Below are 16,825 nucleotides of genomic sequence, written 5' to 3' on the forward strand. Positions count from 1 at the left end.
GGATTGGATAATTCTCTGTCAGGGGATATTTGGCAGTGTTCATAGCTTCAACCCAGATGCCAGCAACATTCCTCTCATGTGTGACAACCCAAAATGTATAGACATGACCAAATGTTGAAGGTGTGAGAAGGGGGGCTGAGAGGAGTGAGGTGCTGCGGAATGCTTCTTCCTTGAGAATCTCTGCCCTGCAGGCACGGTGGAGCTCATTTAGTGTTTTAGCTCAAGTATGTCCCTGCACACACACCTGTGCTTGGACCATTTGCCTTCAGCTTTTAGGCCTACGCTCTGTCTTCAAGACCCAGATCCTCTGTGAAGCTTTTTTCACTACTCGCTTGAAACTGATTGCCCCTCCTTTGTGCCCCCATACAGGTAGTAGTTATGTGCAGACGAAATGCATCCCACAGGTCAGTGTTGATGCTAGGGTCAAGTGATCCAGTAGTGAAATAGATGGGATTTCTTGACTTCATGTTGCTTACAGTGTAACTTATTATGTTATACATTATATTTGTAGTTCTCATGAGTATTGTACATTCCCATAGGGTAAGGACAAGTATCAAGTGTATTTCCTGACTCCTCATATAGCATTTGACAAAAGTCAGCCTCCATGTGTAGTTGGTGAATAAAGGAAGTAATGTATTCCCCTCTGTACATCTCCACTTCCATAACCATATCAGACTGTCTTCATTGCACATGAGCTTTTGCCAGTTCCCAAATGAGACACCCTAACTGCTGTAACTCCCTTCAGAGATCAGCTTCCAGTATGTCAGAATGAATGTCTTCAATGCACATCTGCCCTTTGATTAAAAATCATCAGGCGTCCTGTTGAATCCAGTATTTTTAAACACAAGTGTGTACCATAATTGACCTGGCCTTTCTGGTTAGACCCTTTCCTGTGCTTCTCTTCAGCAACTGGAAAACCTTTGACTTTCTAAAGAACTGTTCTCTTTCATACCCTGAAGCCTTGGAGTCTTAGTTACTTTTCTGTTGCTATGAAAAGGCACCATGGCCAAGGCAACTTCCAAAAGAAAAAGTTTATTGGGGCTCACAGTTCCAGGGAGTGAGTCCATGACCATCATGGTGGGGAGCATGGCAGCAGACAGGCAGGCATGGCTCTGGAGCAGTGGCTGAGAGCTCACGTCTTGATCCACAAGCAAGGAACAGAGAGAGAAAGCTAACTGGGAGTGGCATGGGCTTTTGAAATCTGAAAGCATGTTCCCAGTGACACCTCCTCCTACAAGGCCATACCTCCTAGTCCTTCCCAAACAGTTCCACCAGCTGAGCCTATGGGAGCCATTCTCATTCAAACTACCACTCTAACTCATCCTGTAATGTTCAGTTCAGGGTTCTTTCTTTCTGGGACCCTCTTCTGAGCCAGCCACCAAACTCTGGTAGAAATTCCTTGTCTGTGTCCCCTAAATAACAGTGTTTTAATTTCATGTTTTTAGTATTTTGAAGAAAAATATTGACAATTTCATATGTATATATGATGCATTTTGATTCTCTTCCTAATGAACTTTCCTTCCCCCTCAGTGTTCATTTGAATGCTCCATAATTTCCTGTGAATAGGTCTCCCTTGATCACTTCTGCCAGAGTCTTTACAAAGCAGAAATCACATCTTAGTTATCTTTGTATTCCACAGATTTATCATAGTAGTGATGACAAGTGGCTAGCCCGTTGATATTGCTGGGATAAATGAAGGTGTGAATGAAAAGCTTACTTAGAGATGTTTCAAGTAAATTGTTTTAATGGCCGTGCTTTGCTTTTGTTTCTCCAGATATTGGTATCAACCTGACAGATTCTATGTTTAGAGGAATCTATAGGGGGGTGCAGAAGCATCAAGGTAAGTGTTTCTTTTACTACGGTGACTTCTATGGAGACACACTTTCTGCCTCAAGGTAGATCTGGAAAAGCATGATCCACTCTTAAAATTGAAACATTAAAGAATTCTGTGTAGCTGAATAGAAGTCTATCACTCAGAAGGAAAGAAGAAAGTAAGTTTGTGGTCAGCCTGGGCTGCATAGTGAGAACTTGTTTTAAAACAAAACTCCTCATCAGATAAAACAAGAAACTAAGTCAAGCAAGGCATATTGGTAAACCATCACTTTGAACAACAGGGCATGCAACCTAACAGTTACTTCCTGTGAGCATCAGTTTATCAAGTTCTGAAACATGTTCAGGGTCTGCAGATGGTGCAGTAGCACTTACTACACTTGCAAAGGACCCAAGTCTAGGTCCCAGCACCCACACCTACACTGGGCAGCTCACAACTGCCTATGAGCCCAGCTCCCAAGCCTCTGAAGCCCTCCTCTGGCTTCTGACAGCATGTGCATTCATGTGCACATACCCACATATAGACACATACACACATAATTAAACAATAACTCTTCTGCAAAGGAAGAACACATTTTTCAGCCAAGGACAAAGTGCAGTATAGTAGAAGAGAGGTGTACTGCTGTCTCTTCCCCTGTCTTCCCTTCTCCCCTCCCTTCTGTGTCTCTGTTTAGAGACCTAGTATATAGTTGGGACCAGATAGTTGTATCTTAGAGATTAAACATAGGCTTCACCAGAAGCAAGTGCTTTGTATTACCACGTAAGTTCATTTTCCTCTCCAGTCCTAAGAATGCCAGCCAGGGCCTGATACAAGCTTAGACAAGTGCTGTATCACTAGGCTGTGTCTCCCACGTGCAAGTTCATTGATGAGGTCTGTTTGGTTAGCTGAGACGTGACTAAGCAGGAAACGGCGGTGACGCCACATTTTAAAAGCAGACTCTCTGCAACAGACGTGTCTGTGCACACTGCCTGAGAAGACTGCCTGTGCTCATTATGTACATGCAAACAGGAATATCGGTTTTGTGGTTGAGGATGAGAGAGTTCCGTAGAGCAGTAAGGCTAAGTCAGAAACAGTCTGTGCTTCTCTAGATGAGGTGGGCAGCTTTCCTGAAACAAGAAAATAAATGTTTTCTCGGGTCTCACCACTAACCAACTCTTCTACTCCATTTAGACACTTGGATGATATTTTATATGTTACTTATATAATGAAGTTAGCTACTGAGTAAATTACATTCTGCTTTCCTTGCCCTTGTAGCACTTAGATTCATGTTTTGCTGTTGCATGTGTAGATGCATGTAGCGTGAATTCTAATTGGTCTTACTAATAAAAACCCGGAGCCAGGGATCGGGGTAAATGCTGAAAGACCAGAGACACAAAGGAGCAAGCCACAGCCACCTCTTACCTTGCCCACTCCTCAGCCTGAAAGGGGGGCTGAGCTCCTGTCTCCGCCCACCTTGTATTCCTCTCCACTCAGCCGTATCACTTCCTGTTTTCTCCTCCCTAGAACTGAGATCAAAGGCCTGTGTCCCCCAAGTGCTGGGATCAAAGGTGTGTGCCACCACTCCCTGGCCTCTGTGGTTAACTAGTGGCTAGCTCTGCACTCTGATCTCCAGGCAAGCTATATTTGTTAGAGCACAATCAAAATATCACCACAGATGCATGTGTGTTTGTACATGTGTTTATGACAGAAATTATATAGTGGTCAGTTATCACTACTACAGTTCTGCAGTTTATAATCTGGCCATCCTAGGTGTTGAGTATAAATTAACTAAGGTGACTTTTGTCTCCTATTTTGTAGCTACTTTAGAAGTAACAATAATTGAATCCTATTTACATTTTCTCTGGTACTTAAATATAAAGTGAATAATGGAGTTTTTCTATTTTACTTCACTGCCCATTTGTTTCTGAACCTAACACCGGGTTGGGGGACTTGCTCAGGGTATGAAGTGCTTGCTCTGCAAAGCACTGAGTCCCAAGTTCGGATCCCTAGCACCCATGTGAAGGCTAAGAGCAGCAGCGTGAATCTGTAAGCCCAGTGTGTGGCAGGGACACAGGCAGACCCTGGGGGCTTGCTGACCAGGCAGTCCGTCTGAAACAGTGAGAGTCTCAAAATATGCACTAGACAGTGATAGAGGAATACCCGGGATTGCCCGCTAGCCTATACACATGCACATGCGTAGGCATATACTCGCTCACACTCTCTCATGTACACACAAATGCACATTTTCAGATACACAGCACATCAGTTGATTTGTAGCCGTTGAGTTCATCTTTAATTTGGACTTCTCCATTGTGATCAAAAAAATAAAAGTGTTGCCGGGCGGTGGTGGCGCACGCCTTTAATCCCAGCACTCGGGAGGCAGAGCCAGGTGGATCTCTGTGAGTTCGAGGCCAGCCTGGACTACCAAGGGAGTCCCAGGAAAGGCGCAAAGCTACACAGAGAAACCCTGTCTCGAAAAACCAAAAAAAAAAAAAAAAAAAAAAAAAAAAAAAAAAAAAAAAAAAAAAAAAAAAGTGCAATTAAATTATTAATTATTCAGTTTCTTGTTTTCTACTTTTTTTTAAGGTTTTGCAACTCTAGTTTTACTATATTACAACTAAATAGCACTGATTTGGCTGTGTTTTAATATATGATTATTTTTATGCATTTTTACTCTGAGAGAAAAATATAGATGCATAATTATAGATATATACCTATATATATATTTACTAGGTTTTCTTTCTTTCTTTCTTTCTTTTTTTTTTTTTTTTTTTTTTTGTCGGAGCTAAGGACTGAACCCAGGGCCTTGCGCTTGCTAGGCAAGTGCTCTACCACTGAGCTAAATCCCCAACTTACTAGGTTTTCTTAATACATGATTTTTCTTACACAGATGACTTACAAGATGTAATAGAGAGAGCTGTCCAGATTGGTGTTAAAAAGGTAACATCTGAATTTTGTTCTTGTTGAATTTCTTTGTTTCTAAAATAAATTTTAGTTAACAGGCTGCAAAGGAAAAGAGAAAGAGCCAGTGGCACGCCCTTAGTGTGTGTTTCTCCACGTAAAATAAGCAAGTTAATAGACATAATCATTCTGTTTGCAGTTCTTCATGTTGCACAGTCCTCAGGTGTGTGGTCAGAAATGTGACAATGTCTGTGCTAGGAAAAAATTAAAGCTCTAACAAGTACTAGACTTAAAAGACAACCTTGAATAAATGTTATAATCTAACTTGGCATGTGTTAGAAACAGTCATCAAAAACACATGCACATGTTACCGTTCTTAGTTAGCTGTGGGTACACCATTAGAGAACTGAGAACATGCTTTAATTTTAATAGTTATAAAATTCTTTAGGTTTTTAGAGTTTTTTTATTGTTTAATTTACTTAATTATTTTATATCTCGACTGAAGTTTCCCCTCCCTCTTCTCCTCCCATTTCTCCCCCACCCCACCCCCATCCACTCCTCTAAAAGAAATTGAACATTAACTGGCTTATGTCAAATTCTCCAAGGTTTCTTTAAATTAGTGTACAAATGCCAGATTAGCCCACACATGTGAGATATAGTTATATTCCAGAGCGTAGTATCAATTCACTTTGTAACTATTGCCTCTGAGTTAAACGCTCTCAGTTCTAAAACATGGCACAACTAGTCAAATTCTGCAGTCTCCAGCCCAAGAGTGTATTGACTATTCAGAAGCAATGAGGGAGGAGCAAAGGCATTGAACTTCTCATCCTGTGTTCACTCCCTGGTGGTAATCATCTCATCTGATGTGTCCCTGCAATGCTGAGGTATCCCCATGGCAGCAGGAGTACTGTGCTCACTTCTGCTCAAGCACACACATGTGTGGAGATGGGCAGAAACAGCGGGACAGAGGCGGATTTCACTTGAACCTATGAGCTCCTTCCCAGCAGTTACGTTGTGTGGTGATTCAAAGCATGGTTTTGGCATCGCAGATGAGCCTTCCAGTCCTAGCTTCCTCCTTTCTAGCTCTGAAACTTGGAATAGTCTAGATTTCAGTTTTCTCATCCATAAACAAGGGGTGTTTTAAAGTATTTAAGACAGTTGTTATGTGGGTTAAAGAAAATACTGAGTATGAACGAGTCTTCATGAGGTATGTGGTAACATCACCACTGCCAGATCAGGAGCATTGTACATCATGGCCTAGGCTTGCCCTTCCTTTCATAGGCCATTTGGAGGAGGTATAGGTAATGTACGTAGATTTGGTTAGAAACTCTTCTACAGTTTTGTATGTGGCCAGGTGGTCTAAGTTTAAAGAATTAGGAAAGATTAGTAAAGAACAGTTTTCCGGATATCTTAAAAATGTTCTTAACTCCTATGTTCTATGGGCAGCTGAGATTTTAGTTGTGACCGTGTGTTCCCTGTATGGAGGCTCGGTGGCTGGTCACTCTAGAAGTTTAAGTGGCTGTCTGACAGTATCTGTTTTTCATATGCAATTCCACCTTTGTTTTGTGGGCAGTCTCTTTGGTGTGCACCTACAATGAATTCCTTACTTTAACTTAGAGACACTTTACAATGTTTTAAAAAATAGGTCATCAGTGTCCTTAAATCACCCTTTACAAAACTGTACCTTAAAGAGCACTGCCTTGGTAGTCACCTTTGACACTGGGCTCTAATTATGTCTGACAGACTAGCAAAGATGGCATCCTAACCATCAAATGACTCCAATGGCTGTCTGAAGTATGCTGATTTCTCAAGAGCCATGAATTCATTTTACAGAGATTCGTCACTACATCAGTGTCACAGTTTTTGGTCTTAGAAACCCTCTACTTTCTAATGACAGACCCTCTAAAAAGCTTTTGTGTGGGTTGTATGTATTATATATATTAGGAATTAAAGCAGAAATATTTTAACTCATTTTAGGATATGATAAACTATAACATAAACAGTATATTTTAATGGAAAATACCTATTTTCTAAACAAACCTTAGCAGCAAGGGATTGTGTCACATTGTGTCGTCATGAATGACTAAGGAGAGTGCTGCATTTGCATGTCTTTTCTGGGGTCAGTCTGTTGTGATATTATACGTCAGGTAGTATCTGGGTGACCTTCCTGAACACTTGAGATTGAATGAGACTGAAAAAGAAGAGAAGCCGATTATATTCTTAGAAAAGTAGTTTTGACCTCCTGGGAGTTTCCAGCCAATACTGGAGACCTGTTAAATTAATCAACACTATTCATTTACTGATTGACATGATCATTGATTTCAGTGAACAGAATTTTGAATTTACAGGTCTTTAGCTATTCTGTCTTCTATAACATATAAATCATGTCCTCAAGAGACGTGGGGTCTAATAGAGATAAACATGTGGATGCACATTACTATTTAACACGGGCATCCTGTGGGAGGGTGTGTGTGGACAGGAGTTGGGTAGCACTCTGTGTAGAGATGATCTTCCCTGTGAACAGTAAAGGAGGGAGGGTGTGAGGAGGGAGGGTGTGAGGAGGGAGGGTGTAAGTAAGGAGGGTGTAAGGAGGGCGGGGGTGATGCGCCCTCAGTGAATGGTGGCCGTCTGGGGACAGTTGCTGATGGCCTGTAGAAGTCAGCCTCTTCCCTTCTTCCCATTTCAGTTTATGATCACAGGTGGAAGTCTACAGGACAGCAGAGACGCGCTGCAGTTGGCACAGACAAATGGTACCTCTCATTACTTTTACCAAAGCAAATGTGAATTAATTAATTATGAAGAAGTCTTTCTGAGAACTGCCTAAGGTACAGATACAGTGCATCCTGACTGTAGAAATGACAGGAAAATAGATTGATTTCAGTGGAACATGGTTACGATAACAAAGTTTAGAGTACCCTTCGGTGTATGAGATGTTTGATAAAACATTGTAGTACTTAACAAAGATTATTATTTCAGTAAATAAGGGTAGTTACCCACACACATAATTTATATTCAAGTAATTCTGATATAGAATTTAGGTGCATATTTTAATGTTTGGTATGAATTGTTTTTCTTTAAAATCTCTTAAATTGTAAAGGACCGTTGTTATTGACCATTTATTTTGTGAATCCGACTTTGTGTAAGGCCCCAGGAGTTTAAGTAATAATATAATACACCACTCTTAGGGCTGGAGAGATGACTTGGCAGTTAAGAGCACTTGCTGCTCTTGCAGAGGACTCGAGTTCTGTGCCCAGCAAGGGGCAGCTGCCCACAAGGCGCCGCAGCCCAGGGGATGAGGCATCCTCTTCTGCTCTCCATGGGCACTCCTCAGCACACACACACTAACAAAATTAAAATGTGCTGCTCTCCGAGTGCTCACTTCATGCTCATACTTTCCTACTTAAAATCTTAAAAGCTTAGCTGGCATCCCTATAACTGTTTTTGCACGTATACTTTACTAGAAACCTAGAGATTAGGCATTCTACACAATTTTTTCAAAATGCAGCTGTGTTTCTTTTATGTATAAAATCTTATCAAAAGCTGTTTTTTTAATAGAAATCTTTATAAAAATGCATGCTTGTCTTCAGGCTGTATTGACTCTCAATGTTAAAAACATGAAAACAATCATCTTCCGAGGACTTTCTGAAGTATGGAGGAAGATTTTCTTCCATGCTTTGCATTCCGGAACAGCTATGGTTTTAAAATTCTTCTCCCATCTTTATTCTTGTCCTTCCTCTCACTCTTTGAAGAGATGTCTCCTGCCTCCTGTTTGTTACCCGTGGGAGAGCCCGAGGAAGGCTCTGCACCCTTCCATGGGTGCAGCTGCAAGTTCCCATTGAATTTCTAAGGCAAACAAAACTGGGCCTGTCAGGTTAGACCCCGCCCGGGGCACTGTGCATCGCGCATGTGATCGATGGCCAAGCACTCCACCTGAGCCCTTCTCCCAGCCCTGGTCACCAGACTTCTGGTCTGTGTTCCTTACTATCGAAGCTGCTAAAATCTGGCCTCCAAATAGTGCGCTTTGTTTTTTATTAGTGAATGAAACCTCCCCTCCCACTGCTGAAGTCACTCCTGCAGGTGCCCACAGAGGCCAAAGATGCCAGCTCCCCGTGGAGCTGGAGTGCAGGCAGTTGTGAGCTGTCTGAGCAGACAGGAACCAAGCTCTAGTCCTCTGCAGGAGCAGTGGGCACTTTTAAACACCTCCATCTCTGCTGTCAGCCTCTGCCAGGGAGGACGTGGTGGTGGTTTTATTAAACACGTGAATTGTGAAGTCAGATAAACAGTAAATAGCAAAGATAAAACTGGGTGCTTGCTTTGGCAGCACGTGCAGCACATACACTAAAATTGGAAACGATACAGAGAAGATTAGCATGGCCCCTGCGCAAGGATGCCACGCAAATTCCTAAAGCGTTCCATATTAAAAAAATAAATAAATATAAATAAAATTAGATGATGATATTTTAAGAGATCATTTCACTTTCCATTCTCAGATGCTTGGTAAATGACCAGCTTTGGAGAGAGTTGAATTGATAACTTTTATATGCACATCTCACTTTTAACATATTTAGAAATTCTTGTTTGATTAATGTACATAATTCTGGAAGCTTGAATTGCTTATAGCTATCAAACATAAGTTGGAATTACCTTTTCCTCTCATTTTTATATGTTAGCTATTAACACAAACAATACTCTGAAAATAACCCTGAGATGTGGCTTTCTGTTAGACATGTTTTTCAGTACAGTTGGGTGTCATCCCACGAGATGTGATGAGTTTGACAAGAACGACCCTGACGGTTACTTGGCGGGATTGCTGAACCTTGCCGAGAAGAACAAGGGGAAGGTTGTAGCAGTAGGGGAGTGTGGACTTGGTGAGTGCCAACCCCCACACTTGGCGTCCTGTTGAAAAGAACTGCTTGTTATGTCCAGATCCTGAATAACTTGGATCATTCTTCCTCTTTTAAAGATTTTGACCGGCTGCACTTTTGCCCCAAAGAAACTCAGCTCAAGTAAGGAAATTCGTTGATTTTAAAAATGGTTGAAAACTCCTAAGAATGGTTTTTATTTTTTTCAAAGTAACATCAATTGAACATTTAGGGTTAGCTATCAAGGTGTGTTTGCTTTCCCTGGCATATATCAAAAGTTAAGTGAAACAAAGTCCACACATCTTTGCATGTGATTAATCATCTCCAACCGATTAACCACAGATTTGATTTGAAAGGTAAAGCAAAGGGATGCATTTTATATCATACAGGCCTTTTGGCAGTGGTGGCAAGAGATATATTTATACACAAACCACCTACCCTTGGTCCACTGTTTCTTATGTATGAAGGCAATCTAGATCAAATTACCTCTTAATAAATTTTGTCATCTGATTGGGGAGGGGGGCATCTGTGACAGCTGATGTGGTGACCTGAGGGACTTCTCACATTATACCTTCCAGGAATGTTAGAGATGCTATGAGGTCTGTCTCTTGAACACCATGTAATCAGTTCATCTAAACCTGAAAAGTCAGATTCACACTGGGACCGAAGTCGGTTGCTTTACCAGCTTCTCAGGCCATCCCTCCACTTCAGTGTCTGTCTGGGCCACAGACTGTATCATGAAAAGTGCTGCAGCAGAGTCCCACAGGATATCTTGCCCATATGGTTTTTCTTCTAGAATGAGTTCAGAGTGATTCCCATATGCCACCTAAATACTGCAGACCAGATTTTGATTCCATGGAAGTATTGATAGTGTGGGTTCTATTTACTTCTCTGAAGATAAACTTCCATCAGCAGTCAGTGTTAGAACTTAGTATGTGTAACAGGGTATATATAATTAAGCTGTCACATATGTTCAAGTGTCTGTACTAGAGTGGACCTCAGTCTAGTTTGTAAATGACTGCTGAGTACCTCTTCAGCGTGTTAAGACTAAGGCTTGATTCTTTGGCCTTTAGAGACAAGAGAGCCCATAAATAATTGTAGTAGGCTAGTAAGTGCTGACAGGAAGGTGTATCCACTTGAGGACTTGTGTTCAATTCCTACCACCACCACTAAAAACAACAAAGTGTATGGATAAGAGATGGATGGACAGCCCTTTTAGGGGAATCTGGGATGTCTTTGCTAAGATGACAACATGATATAGGTCTCTTCAAAAAAGGATAGGCTGAGGACAAACTAAAGCGAAAATATTTATTAAGATCACTTGGCAGTTTTTAACCTGAGATTTAAAAATGTCTGTAGAAGTAATAATCTCGTTTGGATTGTTGTCAAGGAGACAGATGCCCCAGGACATCTTGCCCTCCACTGGCATAGGCTGACCTCTTCTGTGTCCATCCATTTCAGTATACTTACCTAAGTACGTTGAAGCTACATGGCAGACTAGTGTCTTCCAGCTTGTCGAAGGCATAGAGCAGGTCTGCTCATGTAGTCCCTTGGTGTCTAGTTAAGGAAGGAGGCACTCTGTTTCCTATATGGATAGAAGGGCTGCAATTAGAGTTTTGCTGTTGAACTTACTGTTGGAAGAATTTGGATCTTGATCTGTACTTTGTGTACACGTGTGTGTACATGCATACACACATGTGTGTGCATGTGGAGGCCAGATGTTGGTCCTGGTGTCATTCCTCAGGAGCTGTCCATCTTATTTTTTGAGACAGAGTTCCTAACTGGGACCTGGGACTCTTCTGTTACATGGTTGCTGGATATCAAGCTCAGGAACACATGAGTGCATGGTAAACACTCTCCCTGCCAAGCCACCTCCCCAGCCCCTTGACCTATGCTCTTTTTCCTTTCTTTTCCTTTTTCTCTCCCTCCCTCCGCTCCTCCGGAATTTTTTTTTTCTTTCTTTGAGACAAGGTCTCCCTATAGCCTAGTTGACCTGGAACTCACTATGTAGACTCACTGAAATCCTGCTTCTGCTTCCTGAGTGCTGGGATTAAAGGCATGCACCACCACACCTGACTGTTTTTGTAGCGTGTGAAATATTAACCTAGTATGTGATTTGTTGGTTTTATAGAAACCATTTTTTTCCTTTTAAAAAGTACAATCAGTATTGTGTGTGAGAAATAGTAAGTAGATGCACCTGTAATGGGGTTGAAGTCTACTGTCTTCAATGAGCAGGCTGAGGTGTGGTTTAGTCTTGCTATTCCCTGGCTGTCCATTCCTTTACACACATCAGTGCCCTCATTGTTAGCATGAGGGTGCCACTGTCCATCCTTCTCAATATATGACGGGTAAAGCCCACAGTGCATGCCTGGACAGACTGAGACTGAGTACTCAATAATTACAGCTTCTAAAGGAAAATACGAGCTGTGCCTTTTGCTGGGGGTTTCTGAGAAGTGCTTTAAAAAATGCTATCACTGTGTCCATGTATGTGCATAAGGAAGTTAGAAGAGGGCGTCAGATCCCCTGCAGCTGCAGTTATAGATGGTGAGAATCAACCATCATGGCTTGCTGGGAACTGAACCCAGCTCCTCTGCAAGAGCAGCCTGCGCTCTTAACCACTGAACTATCCATCTCTCTAGCCTTGGAACACGCTTTTCTAAAGACCAAGAAGGTGAAGCAGCTCTTAACCACTGAACTATCCATCTCTCTAGCCTTGGAACACGCTTTTCTAAAGACCAAGAAGGTGAAGCAAAGACTGGAAACAAGGAAAAGGGCTGACTTGGCTATGGAAAGTTTTTCTTTTGAGTGATAGCAGTATTTCTAACTTCACTGCCCTGCTGCACTTTTTCCTTTTGCATACTAGAGCTCAGTTCTCTTGTGTCGGGGGGATTTGCTCTGGGCATTTTTCTTGGTGCTTTAGAGTGTTAATATTATATAGGTCTTTTTTTAAAAGGCAGGCATCAGAAAGATTTCAGAATGACCCCGAGGATCCTTAGGCACCCTGGAAGAGTTGAGGCCATCCAGGCTGTCGGCCAGCTGGGAGAGGATTGCCGCCCAGTGTCACACACTGGGCTTTTGGAAGGCCTCCCTCCTAATTAGTGACAGCTGCTGCTCCGATGACGCTGACCTTTTCAAGCTCTCCTTAGTGTTGCCCCAAGTGGTCAGAAGCAGTGATTCAACCTGAGTAAAATGGAGCTTTGACAAGATGGGCAGATGTAGATCAAGATGATTCATTTATGACCGGAAGACATTCTAAGTAAAGGAAACATACTTCCGACTCTCGTCAGCCCTGCTCCAGAGCTGATGTCATTTGGTGCTTGGTTTTTATTTTCCTGTAAAGGCACCAGTTTTCTGGGGTTACACACTTGCTCTCCTCCGTTTGCACTGTTGGGGGAGTTTGGTTTGGTTTTGCCACATGGAAATTTTCCTTTTTCAAGATTCTTATTTTTGTAAGGGAGCAGGCATGCCATGGCATGCCAGTGGAGGGCAGGGGACAACGGTGGTGTGGACTTCGTTCTCTTGGTTCTACCGCGGTGTGTGTTTTGGAGATTGAACTCAGGTTCATCATCATGTAGCAGATGCCCTTACCTGCTGAGTCATCTCACTCGCCCTCACTTGACCTTTCATTTATTTTTATGTTTATGAGTGTTTTGCCTGCATATGTGTGTGCAGTACCAGCAAAGACCAGGAGAGGGCATCAGATCCCCTGGAACTGGAGTTACAGATGGTTGTGAGGTGTGGGTGCTGGGAAGTGAACCTGTGTCCTGGAGAAGCAGCCAATGCTCTTAACCACTGAGTCATTTCTCCAGATCCCCGCCCTCACACCCCACCTCCACACACACACACCACATGACCTCTTTTTTTGTTTTGTTTTGTTTTTTGTTTTTTTTTTTTGTTTGTTTGTTTGTTTTGAGACAGGGTTTCTCTGTGTAGCTTTGCGCCTTTCCTGGGACTCACTTGGTAGCCCAGGCTGGCCTCGAACTTACAGAGATCCGCCTGGCTCTGCCTCCCGAGTGCTGGGATTAAAGGCGTGAGCCACCACCGCCAGGCTTCCCACATGACCTCTTAATGATACCTGTCTAAGCTTGAACCCAGGGATCTTCCTTCTCTTGAATTATATAAAATTCTCTGGGCACATTATATGTATGGGCTTCTGTTATTTTAATGAATTATACATTTGCCTATACGGTGACAGAAAGGGACTTCCTAAACTGTTTAGTTCTATAAGATAGTGACTTGGTCGTGTAGCTGAACTATGGAGTTATGCATGGTGAGCACCCTGGAGAGATCATTGCCTGCAGCATATAGCTGGAGCCACCTGCATGGTCCCATTTACACAGTGACAGAGCACACTGATGTTGGCACATGTACACAGTGACAGAGCACACTGATGTTGGCACATGTACACAGTGACAGAGCACACTGATGTTGGTATGTTTACACAGTGACAGAGCACACTGATGTTGGCACATGTACACAGTGACAGAGCACACTGATGTTGGCACATGTACACAGTGACAGAGCACACTGATGTTGGCACATGTACACAGTGACAGAGCACACTGGATGTTGGCACATGTACTGCTTCAGTGCCTGTGGAAGAGGCAGCTTGCAGTATTGGGGTTTTTGAAACAGGTTTCATGTGGCCCAGGTTGGCCTCAAACTAATCAGGTAGCTGAAGATCTTAAACTTCTGACCGGCTGTCTCCACCTCCCAAGTCCCGATGCTCTACACTCACTTTCATGCAGTGCCGGGATTCCACCCAGGGCCTTGTGCGTGCCGGGCAAGGCCTCTCCCCATTCGGCTCTGTCCCCAGCCCAGGCACTACTGGTAGTAATTCTTAATCTTTTCTTCCAAGTTTTTGTTTCCTAACCTGCATAATGTTCTCGCTTTAACTGAAACAAAATTACTTTTGCTTATTCTTGCCCAGCAGAATCTGAAAAGGTGGTTTAGACCCAAACATGAGTTAATAAAGGCATAGAGCACCAGTTTGAGATGGGAGACTGATGGGCGTTGCAGAAATAAATGTGTAATCCTAGCAAATGAAGCACCCCTTTCCAGAAGTTCAGGGGCAGAAATGAACCTGATGATTTTAATGTCTGAATTCACTATTTTCACTTTCATATTCCCATTTCTGGATAATAAAATTCCTTCAGTTAAAATTATTTGCTATATGTCTTATGCTAACATAAATTTAGTGTGGAAATTTTTTTACATTGTGCAGATATTTCGAAAAACAATTTGAATTGTCAGAACAAACACAATTACCAATGTTTCTTCATTGTCGAAACTCACATGCTGAGTTTTTGGGTGAGTAAAAATGAAATATCTTTACAATTTTGGGGGGTGTGGTTTGAGACAGGGTTTCTCTGTGTAGCTTTGGAGCCTTTCCTAGAACTCATTCTGTAGCCCAGGCTGGCCTCGAACTCAGAGATCCGCCTGCCTCTGCCTCCGGAGTGCTGGGATTAAAGGCGTGCGCCACCACCACCCAGTTCCTATCTTTACAATTTAAGAACTGTGTGGCAGTTAGGCTAAAGTGGCTGAAAGGCTTTGTTTTTTTCATTCACAGACATAATGAGAAGAAATAGAGACCGGTGTGTGGGCGGAGTGGTAAGTATAAAGAGCTGTGTTAATATGGGATATTCAAATACGCCTGACTCGGATATCAAAAGTGAGGTTACTGAGTCTCTTGGTTGAAAGACGTGTAAATTTACTATTAGATTTATAACACCACTTTTAGTTACACTTCTTTTGTCAAAGTACAAGAGTGAGTACCCACGTCTACTCACGAGAAACAATGGGAATGGACACGTGCTGTCACTGTGCATTCTTCCTACCACGTCCTTCAGAGCTCGTCTGTGTAGTGGTCCGGCAGACATACACCAGTGTTTGCAATGTCTTCAACTAGTCCACTGTGCCCTTCCGGTTTTCTTTCCTAAGGCGAGAGTAGCCACTCTTCACTCTGCTTCGAGCTCCCCCACCACGATGTGCCTTCTGTTCTTATATGTTCCTCATGTGCTCATTTCAGTCATTATTCTTGAGACATCCCATAAATACTCTCTATTACCACTTGGCTGTGGGGTCTCTGACAGTGATTTCTAGTTGTTTGGGATCATAGGCTCCAGGAGATGGTCCACTTTTAAAAACTGCTCACATATACAAAATTTGAAATACAATCTCAGAGATTCATCTCTTGAGGTAAAGGTTGTTGCTTAGGTATCTAAGTCACAGTTCCGTTGTTCCAGTCTAGGAAGTAGGGCCTAACCCTGAGCATTTACTGTAAGACTTACAGGGCTTTGCTTGGACCCTTTTACGTATTTTCTTTTTTGAAAATTTAAGGAACACCCTTGTAATTTTTATTCCATTTAACGTGTGTGTGAACATGAACACGTATGTGCCATGGTGTTTGTGTGGGGTCAGAGGACAGCCTGCAGCAGAAGTTGGTTCTCTCCTCCCACCGAGGGGGTGTCTCAGGAACTGAACTCGGGTCTTCAGCTTAGCACCTTCACCCAGCGGACCGTCTTGCTGAGCCTCCATAGTTTCCAAGGCTTCCTCTGCTTGGTGTTTCACACCGCCACTGATGGGTGCATGTTCTCCCATGTTGCTGACATGTTAATGTTACTTTGCATATCTCCTCTGTAGTTTACTAAGCGTGTGCTCTGTAATTGTCCCCCGGGAGCTCTACTTAGGAATTGAGAAAGGTTTTAATTAATGACCTAGGCATTACTGGTGGCATTTATTGTACTTTCTAGACTCCACTCTCACTCACTTTTCTCCATTTCTAAGTAAAACTTTATGCGGATGAGTCTGTAACTTCCAAAAGTTCATACCAGGAACAGCAAAGCCAACCGAAATGTCTGGCTTTAATAGAAGAAATTGTCAAATAAAGCATTAACAACAAGTGCTCTAACTGGCTTGTAAGAAATCACATTTTAAATTAGCTTTATATTGCTGGAAGATTTTTTTTTTTTTTTTTAGTTCACTGGAAATGCTGAGGGAAGGATCAGATCATTCAGGCAGCTGTATAACACAGCTGAGAACGTTCTCCATGGACAGTGGTGACGACTTGAGCTGTAAGGCAGTGTCACTGTTAGTTATTGCTTTGTATTACATACATAGAGCTAAAGCAGGAGACAAAGACCTCAGCCCTTTCTGCCCGTGTCGCTCATGTGGATAATGTAACAGTTGCCATTTTTGTCTTTGAATGTACTTTTATTTTGTACACACACACACACACACACACACACACACA

The 16,825-nt window shown here is 42.5% G+C and overlaps 1 protein-coding gene and 1 pseudogene across 4 annotated transcripts in view; both read left to right on the top strand.

Moving 5' to 3' along the window:
- The window catches only part of Tatdn1 (TatD DNase domain containing 1), a 34,297-nt gene that overhangs the window by 7,670 nt on the left and 9,802 nt on the right, over positions 1–16,825 (top strand). For 2 of the 4 annotated variants that reach the window (XM_006990662.4, XM_042265044.2), the window contains exons 2-8: positions 1,775–1,840; positions 4,701–4,750; positions 7,398–7,461; positions 9,436–9,579; positions 9,675–9,717; positions 14,798–14,883; positions 15,143–15,183. In XM_006990662.4, the coding sequence (XP_006990724.1) occupies positions 1,775–1,840; positions 4,701–4,750; positions 7,398–7,461; positions 9,436–9,579; positions 9,675–9,717; positions 14,798–14,883; positions 15,143–15,183 (494 nt within the window). Of the gene's footprint in view, positions 1–1,774; positions 1,841–4,700; positions 4,751–7,397; positions 7,537–9,435; positions 9,580–9,674; positions 9,718–11,365; positions 11,421–14,797; positions 14,884–15,142; positions 15,184–16,825 lie in introns of those variants that run through there. The other 2 variants (XM_016008947.3, XM_042265045.2) reach the window with 2 other exon arrangements.
- LOC121824573 (U6 spliceosomal RNA) lies at positions 9,036–9,133 on the top strand (annotated as a pseudogene).

This window comes from Peromyscus maniculatus, chromosome 20, assembly GCF_049852395.1.
Source record: "Peromyscus maniculatus bairdii isolate BWxNUB_F1_BW_parent chromosome 20, HU_Pman_BW_mat_3.1, whole genome shotgun sequence".
NCBI lineage: Eukaryota > Metazoa > Chordata > Mammalia > Rodentia > Cricetidae > Peromyscus > Peromyscus maniculatus.